Below are 12,057 nucleotides of genomic sequence, written 5' to 3' on the forward strand. Positions count from 1 at the left end.
GAAGAGTTTTCCAGAACTGCAGTGCTCAGGAGTGTTAATTCTCTTCTCCCCCCCCCAGTCTTCTAGGTCATCTCGCTGGGCCGACCCGGACCACTTCGCTCAGCGGCAGACATGCATGAACAAATTTGCCAGCTGGTTTGGCGCCATGCCACTGGTCCGCTCCCAGATGAGACTGGATCCGGTCCTGTTCAAGGACCAGGTGTCCATCCTGCGCAAGAAATACAGGGACATCGAGAGGCTCTGAAAGGACCGGCACCCCCACGGGGCGGACCCCACCCGGGGGGAAGCGTGAGGACGGGGAACGACGAAAGCTCGGCCCTCCACGCCAGTGAACATTAGCGCTGTTGCTGATGTCATATGTTTGGGAGTACAGAAGTAGAACAAAAACCGACATGGGGACACTAAACACTAAATTGCGCACACTGCTGAAAACAACAACAACACTTGGATAAATATTTTTTGTGTATGCCATTGACTATTCTGCTCTCGGAGCAGGTCCATACAAGAAGAGGGAAGGGGTCTTTCTGTCAGTGTTTCACATAACGTCGCCCACTGCAAAAGCCTCCGTGGGAACTCCAAGCAATCCATCCCGCATCAGGACACAATACGAGACTTGCTTACACGCCGACCCTACTTTGACCCTCCCACTACTTTTTTTCACCTGATTTTTTTTTTTTTTTTTTTTTCAAATCAGCTATCTCTGAGATAGTTGATATGCAGAGAATCATCTTTTTTTTGCGTTATTATTTGAAGGATGTTGAGATTTTGACCATATTGTACTTCTTCATGGTCGCCACTATTGACACAACCTGTAATCTCGAGTCTCGTCCCCGATCCTCTTTTTTCTTATTATTCTCTCGTTCTTTTACTTTTTGTGCGTGCGCGCAAGTGGCTGTGTGAGCCCCATTAAGGTGGCTCATCCAACCATAAGTTTGCGTACGTTTCTCCCTCCATCGCAGTCGAGCAAAATGAACATTTTAGGATGAAATGGAGCAAAGCCCGGAATGTTTGAACCAAAACTGCCATTTCATCTTGCTCCGATGGCCAGAAATGTAACATCTTTGCTGGCCTTTTCAGATTTGTTTTTTTTTCCAAGCACCGTCATTTCCTGGGAGTGCCATTTTGACATCAAGTCTGCCTTTAAAATTATTTATTGCGTATTTTTGCTGCCTGTATTAGTTTGAGGCAGCTGGTTGCTCCATCAAATGACCATCAGTCCAGTAACCGTGGTTTTCTTTATTGTTTTACTTCTTTTTTTTTTCCTGCAATGAGCAGCTTTTCTCCCAACAAAGCTGCCATGTTGACGTCAAACAGGCTGACAGTTTGCACCTTAATTGGCGAGATCAGAAGTCCACACAGACACTTGAATGAAACAAATGTGCATTTTGTTGCCTTTCTCTCATGTGTGCGTTCAGCCAAAGCTGTGAATCACGAACTGACATTTTTTAGAAATATGCAACGGTGCCATATTGAGGCCATGTTGACGCGATAAAGAAGCTAATCTCGAAAATGTCACGTCAAATGTTGCTCTCACAGGAAAAGTAAATGGAAGCCAAATCACGAGGAAGTACAAGTACAGTGGAACCTTAAAGGTTGTCCGAAAAGAAATGATATAACAAATACGAGCTAAGCTGTTAGCATCTTACACTTATCCTCCATGCAGCAGACTATCCCAGCTGATTCTGGGTGTAGTATCATGCAGTAAATATTTTGGTTGCTGTCACAGACTAAATGCTGGCAGGTCGTTTTTAACAAACACCTTAACGTTATTAACTTCCATACATGTATATTAAAAAACTAATAATAGTTATGAGCTATTCAGTGAACCAATAGGGACCAAGCCTGAAGGTGAGTTTTTCAAAAGATAACTGAGGAACACCAAATTGTGAATATCAGGGCTTATAGCTACAATATATAATCATATCATATCTACCTTTTATGACACATGACAGAACTGGAACAGTTAAGGAATTTGAGAGAAACAAGCTAAGGCTTAATGTGGGTTCATGTTCAATATAGTACATGTAAAAGTCAATTATGACTATAATATTACTGTGTCGTGTGAGTCTTCACAATAAGATTCAAGTTTCTCGTGAACATTCCGTTATTCTCTGATTCATGGCGACTAATTGTTGCTTTCAAAAACTGTACCGACAATTTGTCCTTCCAAGTTTTTATGCGTTTTTCAAAGCAAAAAGGCTTGGCCAGTAATTTTACGATTGAAGCGTATTGGAATTTTGAGGTTCCACTGTACAAATGTTTGCATATTTACACCTCTCGTTGTTGCATCGTTTTACAGGCACTGTAATATACAGTACATAAAGGTAATAGGGCCACACAGAAAAAAAAAAAAACATTTTCCCTCACATTAACGATGTGACTATTAAGTGTGGCACTAAAACTTCTTTCATAGGATATTTTGAGTTGACAAACAATCTTGACACAGATTAAAATATATTGCAATCCAGACAAATCATTTTATTTTTGCCCTACTTTTCCCCCATTTTCTATGTCTTCTTTCCTTTGCAGTCCTTTTTTTATTTGCTTTCTTTGTGGCAAAATAGTTTTCATCTACCGCACTTTTTTTCAAGCATCTGTTCCCCATTTTGTCTTAAAATCCACATCAAGCCTTTTTTTCTTCACGCCTGCTTGTTTGAATAATTGTCACAGATCATCGAGAAAATTGCATATCCCGCAACTTTGCCAAAACATCCCCACACTGTACAGAAACATATTTATTTTTTTTGTAAACCAGACTGGTTCATTTATAAAGTGACATAAGATGATCCTGCATTGCTAAGGGGAGTAAAGTATTTATTCATTCACATGCCAATAACACAACCGTGTAAAGTTTCACTCGACATTTTTTATTTTATTTGTTCCTAGGAAACGACCACTGGTGTCCCACTTGTGCTAAAGTGTAACATTTTGTAAGAGTTTTAACTTTTCACATACACCATTGATCTAAAATTGGACCGGGGTGCGCCATGTTGGCTCTCAGCGGGAGTGAGATTGCAAAGGCCCGATTAAAAAAATAAATTAATAAATAGATAACATAAAAGGTAGGATGGAGAATGACGAGTGGCTGCACCAGATGGAAACGTTCAGCAAACATCGTGGTCGTTGCGCGCGATAACGACTGAGGGACAGTGACGACCTCGCGTTGCCGTTGCCCCATCCACTCTGCTGCCCTCCATTTGGCACAGTGAATTGTTTTTTTTGTTTGTTTGTTTTTTTCTTCCACAGTTTGGTCTTCACATGATGCATTCGAGCTGCCTCACAAAAAGTAACCTCTGCAAGCTCGTAATTGGGTCAGGACAAACAAAAGAATATGCAAGTTCTACACGCTTGGTGGAGGAAGGTCTTCCCAAATGAATACAACAAAAAAACATATATATATATATATATATATTTAAAAATGTGCCAGATGGTAGATGTTTATTTTTGATTTGTGCCTTTTGTCAACGTTAGTTTTTGCACTTCTGAGGAACATCTGTCGTGCTTATCGGTGGCCGCTTATTTGTTGTCATATCACCACAAAAAAAATCCCCTTTTCATCTTTGCATTTGCACAACCATGTTTTTGGATTATTTATCATTGGCGCCTGTGATCAGGTGACCCGCCACAAGCTGATGCGTGAGGTCAAACTCGAGATGCGGCTGTCCTGATGCCTTCTCCTTTCTCCTCCTCCTACTATGTAAAGACTTTTATAGAGGTCACAAATGAGATAGATAATGATTTTGTAAGGATGATTTATAATAAAATAAACTCATTTGAAGATACATGGCTCATTTGGTCTATGGTTGTCCGCTCGACTGATCCATTTCCATTTAAGCCTGAAGTCCCCCACTTCAGGTAAAAGTCAGCAGAGGTGTGATAATTTCCCTTTTTTTAAAAGACTATCCTGAGCAATTATGCTGTGTTGTGAGATGCTTTAAAAGTCACTATCAGGTTCGAAAACGGTCTAGCCAAAGATTGTGAAGACGAATCTCGTTCAAAATGTACATTGGCAAAACCGCATACTGTGTTGTCAACACCAAGCAACCGTGACGTGAAATTAGATGACGTGGGGTCTCTCGCAGTTCAAAAATGTTTTTTTAATTTTGTTTTGTTTTTAATTGGTATGCCTGTACCAACCTTAAGCTGTAACGCTGTGTGCGGTACTAACAAATGAGTCCTACTTGTTTTCATTTTCAGCTTTGCGAGCACAAACATGTTCCTCTACTCGCCGCTCTCGCTCTGCCGTGGTCGCACATTTTTACAGTAATTATAGACCCTCCAGGCAGCGGTGCCCCCTGGAACATAATAAAATCCTGTAAGTGGTTGACCACTACGGTTTATTAATCACACACACACAGCCAGGTTATTTTTATATATTTATTTTTGCTTCAAAATTTCATCTATCCTGCTTCGTTGAGCACAAAGCAGTGGTAATGAATGCTTTATAGAAAAGCAAGCGAGTTTTGTCGCTTTATTGAACACAACCATAATCAGACGCTGATACTGTCATGTATACAATGAGGACCTGACGTTCAGGTGCGGATGACAAATCAGCAGTGAACCTGCTTCCCAAAAGGCTCCGAATGGAAGCGCATCTTGTTCTTGTCTGTAGATAACATTACAATATCGATCAAGGGGAACTTCACAGTCCATTTCTTTTTCCGTGAGTCGTCGTACTTCATTTTTCACCCCAGTCTTGCTTAATTTAACTAATTTCCATTAGAGTATGCACAGACTTAGTTGACTCGCAACGGCAGCTCCCAGCTGTCACATTGTTCAAATTGGCATTATTCCTTAAACTATTATTCTCATCTTATGTTGCGCACTAACATCAAGGGACTTCAATTTTTAGGCTTTCAACTGTACAACAAAAAGTCCTGCTTAGATACAAATACAGTCTGAGGAAAGATGCTAGATAGACTAATATATATCTAAGGCAAATTATTCAAAAATGCATATTGCATTATCAATTGTCTCCAGTCATGATTTGTATGTAAAACAAAAGTAAAAAATATGAAAGTTAGGGTAAGCCTCACCACTCATGAACTCAAATGGCTAGTTTTAATATGTTGGTGTTCAATGTTACTTGTGTTCAATGTTTGTTTTAAAAATAAAGGTTGATGACAGAAATTGAGCATGTTTGTCTTATGACAGCATTTAACTTTAGTCAACCTGAAGCTTTTAAGACATTTAAACTCGCCATTCTCACCAAATAAAAGGATTAAATAGATTTGATGTCTTTCTACATGGAGCTACAAATAACATTAAAAACACTGAGACTCACTCAATTGAAATCCTACCGCTGATTGAAATGTGGACTATCGAGGTAGACAGACGTCCCAAATATGTCACCATCAAGCGCGTTTCGCCGGCTCGCAACTCACTGGTCGCCCCTCCGTTTTCATCTTCCCTCGTCAGGAAAGAAAGCTCTTGGCTTTTGCCAGTAAAGTGCCGCCTCAGCAAAATCTGCTGTCTCTTCATGTGTCCGGTTGTCCTTGGGGTATGTACATTCATGTGGACTGTTCAGCTTCTGACGGCCAGCATGGAGTTGATCTCCCAGATGAGGTTGCGGACTTGGTCCATGATCTGCTTCAGCTGCTGGTTCTTCTGCTTCAGCTTCTGCCGTAAAGAAACGAGGCACTTACACATGATTCAAGGCGGGAATGAATCGCAGTAGTTAAGTATGATTTTATATGAGTTCCCTTTTTCGGGAAACAAAGAACTCAAAGCCAACGGACAAAGATTTTATCACCACGACGTGGAGAATTTTGATTTGCAGCCATCAGCCGTTTCTTTTGCTGACTGCTCGAGTGCGTGCAGAAATGTCCAATTTGTCAAAGTAGCATTAGCTGCACGTATAGCCACTCGTGTACGAGCCAACTATATCTGCAGCCAAATCTAAGAACGTGAAATCCATCTCTGTCCCTCGGCAACACTCCTTTAGCCATGACTAATTACGGGCCTCCCGTTTTTTTTTTTTTTTTTTTTGCACCGACGATAACACCTTGAGCCATCGATTTCACACAGCTCTCCTAATATCAGCTGTTTAGCTGATCGTCCTTGAAGATAATCCCGAGTGGAACATTTGGAGGTCTTCCAGTGTCTCGCCAGCCCTCTAAAGGACTCTTGCTGCCTCTTATGAACGCTCTTGCCTGGATCTTCCCTTTGCAATCGCTCTCTTTGACTTTGTCTTTCATTCTGAGAGTCAGCAAGTGTGCCTATACATGATATGCCTCATTACCCTGATGAGCAGCTCTTGAAATAACTTCAGCCATTTACTCTGCATTAATGAGATCGTATCCAAAGCTTTTGTCATTTCAGGTAATAGAGCACGGTATCGTTTAACTTTTTTTTTCCCCTCCCCCTTTAATGGTTTTAAAGGAAAGCGCATGAAGATAGGTGCACTTGTCATGACAATTTCAAGCATAACAGGCTGAATTTGGCTTCAGAGGCAAAATACATTTTGGCTCATTTCATTTCTGCTTCGCATAAAAATGTAGCCGAGCACTTCCAGATATGAAATTCCACATTTTCCACAGCGGAAAATACTACAGAAGCAGCAAATCCTCATTATAGGAAGCTCGCTGATATGCAAATAGCTCAAATGCTTTCATCTCAAAAAGTCTTCTGCAACTTCAGGTAAATAGTATTCCATTTATAAAATCTGAAGTACCAGGAAGGGCTCAAAGACGTATTGTGTTTGCGACGTGAAGGAGAGAGCAGATGATTGCGACCTTGACACCATCTCCTTTGTGTCAGAATGGTGAGACCGTCCGTCGCACACAAAATACGCCCCGCAGGTGCACTCTCTCATTTCTTGTCTCTCAACAGCTCAACCCACAATTCCATTGTGATGTCTTTTCAATCTGTAAAAGGCTTCTGGTGACATTCTGACGATATGCAACATTGGAACACTGGTCAGTGACTACTCAACAAAGAAAGTAAAGAAGGAAATGAAAGACTGCCTGGAGTATCTACCTGGAGATTTACCTTATATAAAGATGGCAGTGTGGATGAACAAAGAGATTTTTACAATAGTGGGCTAAAGTCGTGGTTGGTCAGTTTTAGCATTATATACAACTGTATGTGTTTTAAGAATCTAATGGTTTAACATCCAAAATTGACTATGACTTCTAATTTCAAATGAGTAACATCCATCCATCCATCCGTCCATCCATCCATTTTCGCATGGAGGTAGCTTCACCTGGGATACCCAGACTTCCCTTTCCCCACCCACTTCTTCCAGCTCTTCCAGAGGGATCTTGAGGCATTCCCAGGCCAGCCAAGAGACATAGTCTCGCCAGCATGTCCTGCGTTGTCCCCGGGGTCTTTTTCAGGTGGGACATGCCCGAAACACCTCACCAGGGAGGCGTCCGGGAGGCAACTGAATCTGATGCAACAGCAACCTCATCTGGCTCCTCTCAGTGCGGAGGAGCAGCGGCTCGACACTGAGCCCCTCCTGGATGACCAAGCTTCTCACCCTATCTATAAGGGAGAGCCCGGACACCCTGCGGAGGAAACTCAGCTCGGCCGCTTGTATCCGGGATTTAATTTTTTCAGTCACGACCCACATCTCGTGGCCATAGGTGAGGATAGGAACGTAAATTAAGAGCTTCGCCTTCTGACTTAGCTTCTTCTTTACCACAACGGATCGATACAAAGTCCGCATCACTGCAGATGCTGCACCGATCCGCCTGTCAATCTCCCACTCCATTCTTCCCTTACTTGTGAACAAGACCCCAAGATACTTGAACTCCTCCACTTGGGGCAGGACTTCATCCCTGACCCAGAGAAGGCATGCCACCCTTTTCCAACTGAGGACCATAGTCTCAGATTTGGAGGTGCTGATTCTCATCCCAAAATGAGTAACAATAATTGACAAACTGTTGACACAAACCATTTTGCTGTCAAAATTCCCTTGTGGCGTTTGTTTTAAAGGAAATGCACTCCCAAGAACCATCCAGACTGCTTTTAGCAATAAGGCACTGTTAGCGAGATTGTCCGGTTTATGAATGGATTGCGATTTTCAACAATCTTGGCATAACTTCAAGTCAAAGCAATGAACTGGCCCAGAATGTGTCACACACACACACACACACACACCACACACACACACACACACCAAAAGAAGTGTTGTATAATCTAAAGCCACATGAGTGTTCTTTATATTATTGAGATTTGTACTTTCAACACACCACACGTTTCACTTAAATGTAGCCTGGAATAAAAACCATTTCAGTTCTTCAATAATACTCTGATAGGACAACTGTGATAAGTGATAACATTTCTAAACCTTTTTTCAAGTTTTTCCTCTGGACTCCACCAGTTGTTACCATAGTAAGCACAGAGAGTACCATCAAAAGAAAATCTAATCTGCTTGGTATACAACAGTACAGGCTTTATTGCCAGGAAACACTTGCAAAAAAGGAAATGTAGCCACCTTACTTTCTGTGCTATGTTTGTTCCAATCAAATTTTGTTTGACCTCTTGCAACATTCTCATCGATTAGATTGATCAGATCCAAGTTATTCCCTCCATTACCCTAAGATTATAAAACAAGAAGAGCATTTTGCTACCAGAAGAGCTGACAGTTACTTTGACTGATATGCACTCCTTGCATTTCCTGATCCACTTCATCATGCTGCCTCTCGTGTCCAAATCAGATCAAAGATTCTGTTTTCAGTGGGAGGGCAACAAACAAACGACTTTTCCCATCCAGTTCCACTGGTCACTGGAGTTTCCCTGATATCGGATTGCTGTGACAACACAGATTCTGTGTAAGACATCCCTTATCTGAACTTAAGTATATTGGGGCCCTTTGAAGGCTGCTTTTAATTGTAAGTCTATTTCTGTTGACTGCTGCTTAGCTTGAAGCCATTCTTCAGTGGGTGCATCAACCCAGTAATTGGTTAACACTTGGGATTTATCAAATCACCAAGCTTATCAAGCTTTATAATTGCCGTCGCTCCATTAATTAATATGGTTGCATTATCGCCACATTAAAGCCAATTGGGGAGGGTTTGTTGATCTATTATGCAGTATAGAAAAATAAAACTAATCTGGTAATGGCATTACAAGATGAATACAAATCATTTATCAGCATTTGCCCCATTTCATGCAAAATCAAAAACAAGGCCACAAAGCTTTCAGTGACTCTTAAGAACCCCACTGTTGCTTTTTGAAGAGGAGATTTGAGATAGCAGCGGCGGGTTGAAAATGAATCAAATTCAAATATGTGCTCACGCTTGATGACAAGCATGTAAAGGGAGCGAGTGAGGGGAGGGGGGAGGGGGGCGGTGGTGTAGCAAGTGGAGCATAAACGTGCTTTCACTCAGGATTCCTCTGCTAATCCGCCCTGTCGCTGGCAACTCAAATCGCAGCTTTGACTCCGTGGATGTGGCTGGGAATTACAAGTGTAAGTGTCTGTGAGTGAGGAGAGGGGATTAGATGAGAGGAGAAGAGTGGAGTACAGCATTGGACACTTTTAGGTTCCAGTTATGCCAGTCAGAATCGCACATGTCATCCAAGTACTGTGCCAAATTAAACCAAAAGGTGCTTCTCATTAAAATTTTGTGAAACCACATAGAAATCTTCATACACCAAACTAAAATTTTGATAGACTTGATATTTTGGATTGGAGAGGATGACAACAATGACCGTTTTATACAGAATGGTACTTCTGGATCTACTGGTTTGTGGTGCTTTTCCACATATAATCTCAGGTACCATTTTTAATATGTGGTCCACCAGTGCAGAGGATCTATGGGTGATGGAAACCCCAACTGGTGCTGAGCAAACATTTCATGATCTGAAATTATATTCATAAAAGTCAAGTGTCATCCCCACAAACATTCTAAAATAGATATTGAAATGAAAAATGCCTATAACATTATTCACTTCAATGTCTATATGAAAAAATAAATTTGAGCAGAGAGCGCGTCATACATGCACAAAGTTGGGGAAGTGTCATTCGACATTCAAGTGGTCGCCATATTGGCTGCATCTCCTTCCTGTGACGTCACCCCGGACATTCGACATTGAAAACACGCTCTGGCCCTTACTGTGGGAGACGAACAGGCCCCTTCTGACACAGAAGCTCTTTTCGAAGAAGAGAACATCTCACAACTGAGTGAAGATACCGTGGCAATATAACCCTATTGTTTCGGGCCATATTTATCCACCTCTCCGCAGCGGTGATAAAAAACAACGCTGCCTGTGAGCGACAACAACGTTGCGGCCAAACTTCAGCGGCTGCTACACAGAACCCTTATGATGTGCACATCGACACATTTAGCATCCTTGATTTACAGATTACGGCCCCTCCCCCAACTACTGTTATTTTTAGTAGGTGTATACACACCTACTTGTCATTTGGAACCCACGAACCGCTCATCCTTTGCACCTGTGCAATCCATTTTTCACAACGAACCGAATCTTTTTGAAAAGTATGAAGAGCGAATCCAGCCTCCTGAGTGTTCGAGCAATATCAAGCAATGCAATGAGCCGGCATTTTGGTGAACACCGAGGAACAACAAGCTATCTTCCCGAAGGTAAAACTAATAGAAAGAAACGAGTCCGCTTGAGCACACACCTGCCTCCAACGTCACTTCCTGCTTCCTGTCAAAAACAAATCCCTCAGAGGATTTTCATGGCGGGAGTTACAAAAAGCCATATACATTAAAATCATGTTTAGTGGTGTAAAAACGGATCGGTCCATACCGGCTGCCGTTTTTTTCATTAATAACATACTAAAAATCATCCATTTCATGACACTTGACCTTTAAGACTGTTTAATTTATAATTGCGCAGCTAAGGATATAAGAGAGTCTCATCATCCACCTTTTCTTTTTGTTAGTGTGCGCCAACTAATGCAGCGCTCTCAGTGACCTCAGAAGAATTTCCCATGACTACTCAGTGCTGTTTGGTAGTGGAAATGAGATTGCCTCGGCCTAGGTGAATAGACTTGTAGGGAATTGGGCCTCAGGGTACATTAACAAAACAATGGGAAAAGAGACTTGTAAAGATGTCTGAAAAAGATGGAATATTTGTGCAGCGCCAGCAGTTTGCAGTCTCCCATTGTACACAAAACCTATACTTGTGGGCCCCAAACCTTACAAGTTTTATACTAAATCATACTGTGAATATCTTTTGTCGGCACCTATGCGCTTAAAATTTGATAGGTGGTAAAAACTGCTCACACCGTACTGTAAAAGTATAATGTAGTATGGCTTTTGACAGCATAATACACTGTGATCGCGCAACTGGCCGTGTGTCACTTTGATCTGCCGCTTGTATCTTGTCGCTCTGTTGTAGCTCATTTCTGTTGACTGTCATAACACAATCCAGAAAAAGAAATGTCTGCCAAGAGGTGAAAGAAGATGATGGATTTTACACCAAAATCGGCCAGGGGCAAGAAAATATACGAACCTGCACTAATTGGATCTACACAGTTTGTGGCAGGGTTTCCATCACACTGATAATTTAGCAGGTCAGGTAACAATAAAGCAGCAGCCAATCAGGTATGTTCTGCTGCAGAAAACCAAAACAGTAGTCTTAAGGCGCATTGATTCTAGAGAATATGTCTAGCTGTGGACTTGTGAAAAGGGAGACCCGCTAATTTCTGCACCAATTGACCTGTAAGAATAAATTGTACATGAATCAGGTCATATAGCAACACAGTCCACTGCACATCTGACACCATTTTAAGTCTGGATCGGAGGGGCTTTCCAATTAACGCCACAAGAATTCAGTGAGGAATCATATAGGGGAAATCTCTTTCGCCAAATTGCCGTTTTGATTAGAAACTGAAAGGGCGTACTGCAACCGCTCCCAATGATCCAGTGACTTAACATAACCTCACTGACTACAAGATTAGGCACACTGGAATAATGTAATGGGATCTAATAAAATCAATGCATGAAATCTTGTTTACCTTATTTTGCTACATGAAACAGGCAAAATATTACGGTGTTGGCCTCACAGTTTGGAGGTCTAGGGTTCAATCCCGGCCCACCTGTGTGGAGTTTGCATGTTCTCCCCATCCCTGTATAGGTTTTC

General features: G+C 41.7%; 2 protein-coding genes across 5 annotated transcripts in view; one reads left to right on the top strand and one right to left on the bottom strand.

Moving 5' to 3' along the window:
* ext1b (exostosin glycosyltransferase 1b) overlaps positions 1-3,781 on the top strand; it is a 120,936-nt gene extending 117,155 nt beyond the window's left edge. Inside the window, exon 11 of the mRNA XM_061816235.1 lies at positions 59-3,781. Coding sequence (XP_061672219.1) covers positions 59-244 — 186 coding nt within the window. The 3' untranslated portion in view covers positions 245-3,781. The remainder of the gene's footprint in view (positions 1-58) is intronic.
* Positions 3,782-4,367: 586 nt separating this feature from the next.
* med30 (mediator complex subunit 30) overlaps positions 4,368-12,057 on the bottom strand; it is a 49,995-nt gene continuing 42,305 nt past the window's right edge. The window contains exon 5 of one of the 4 annotated variants that reach the window (XM_061816834.1): positions 4,368-5,619. In XM_061816834.1, the coding sequence (XP_061672818.1) occupies positions 5,402-5,619 (218 nt within the window). In that variant the 3' untranslated portion in view covers positions 4,368-5,401. The remainder of the gene's footprint in view (positions 5,620-12,057) is intronic. The other 3 variants (XM_061816746.1, XM_061816996.1, XM_061816920.1) reach the window with 3 other exon arrangements.

The sequence above is a fragment of the Syngnathoides biaculeatus genome, chromosome 1 (assembly GCF_019802595.1).
Source record: "Syngnathoides biaculeatus isolate LvHL_M chromosome 1, ASM1980259v1, whole genome shotgun sequence".
Classification (NCBI taxonomy): Eukaryota; Metazoa; Chordata; class Actinopteri; order Syngnathiformes; family Syngnathidae; genus Syngnathoides; species Syngnathoides biaculeatus.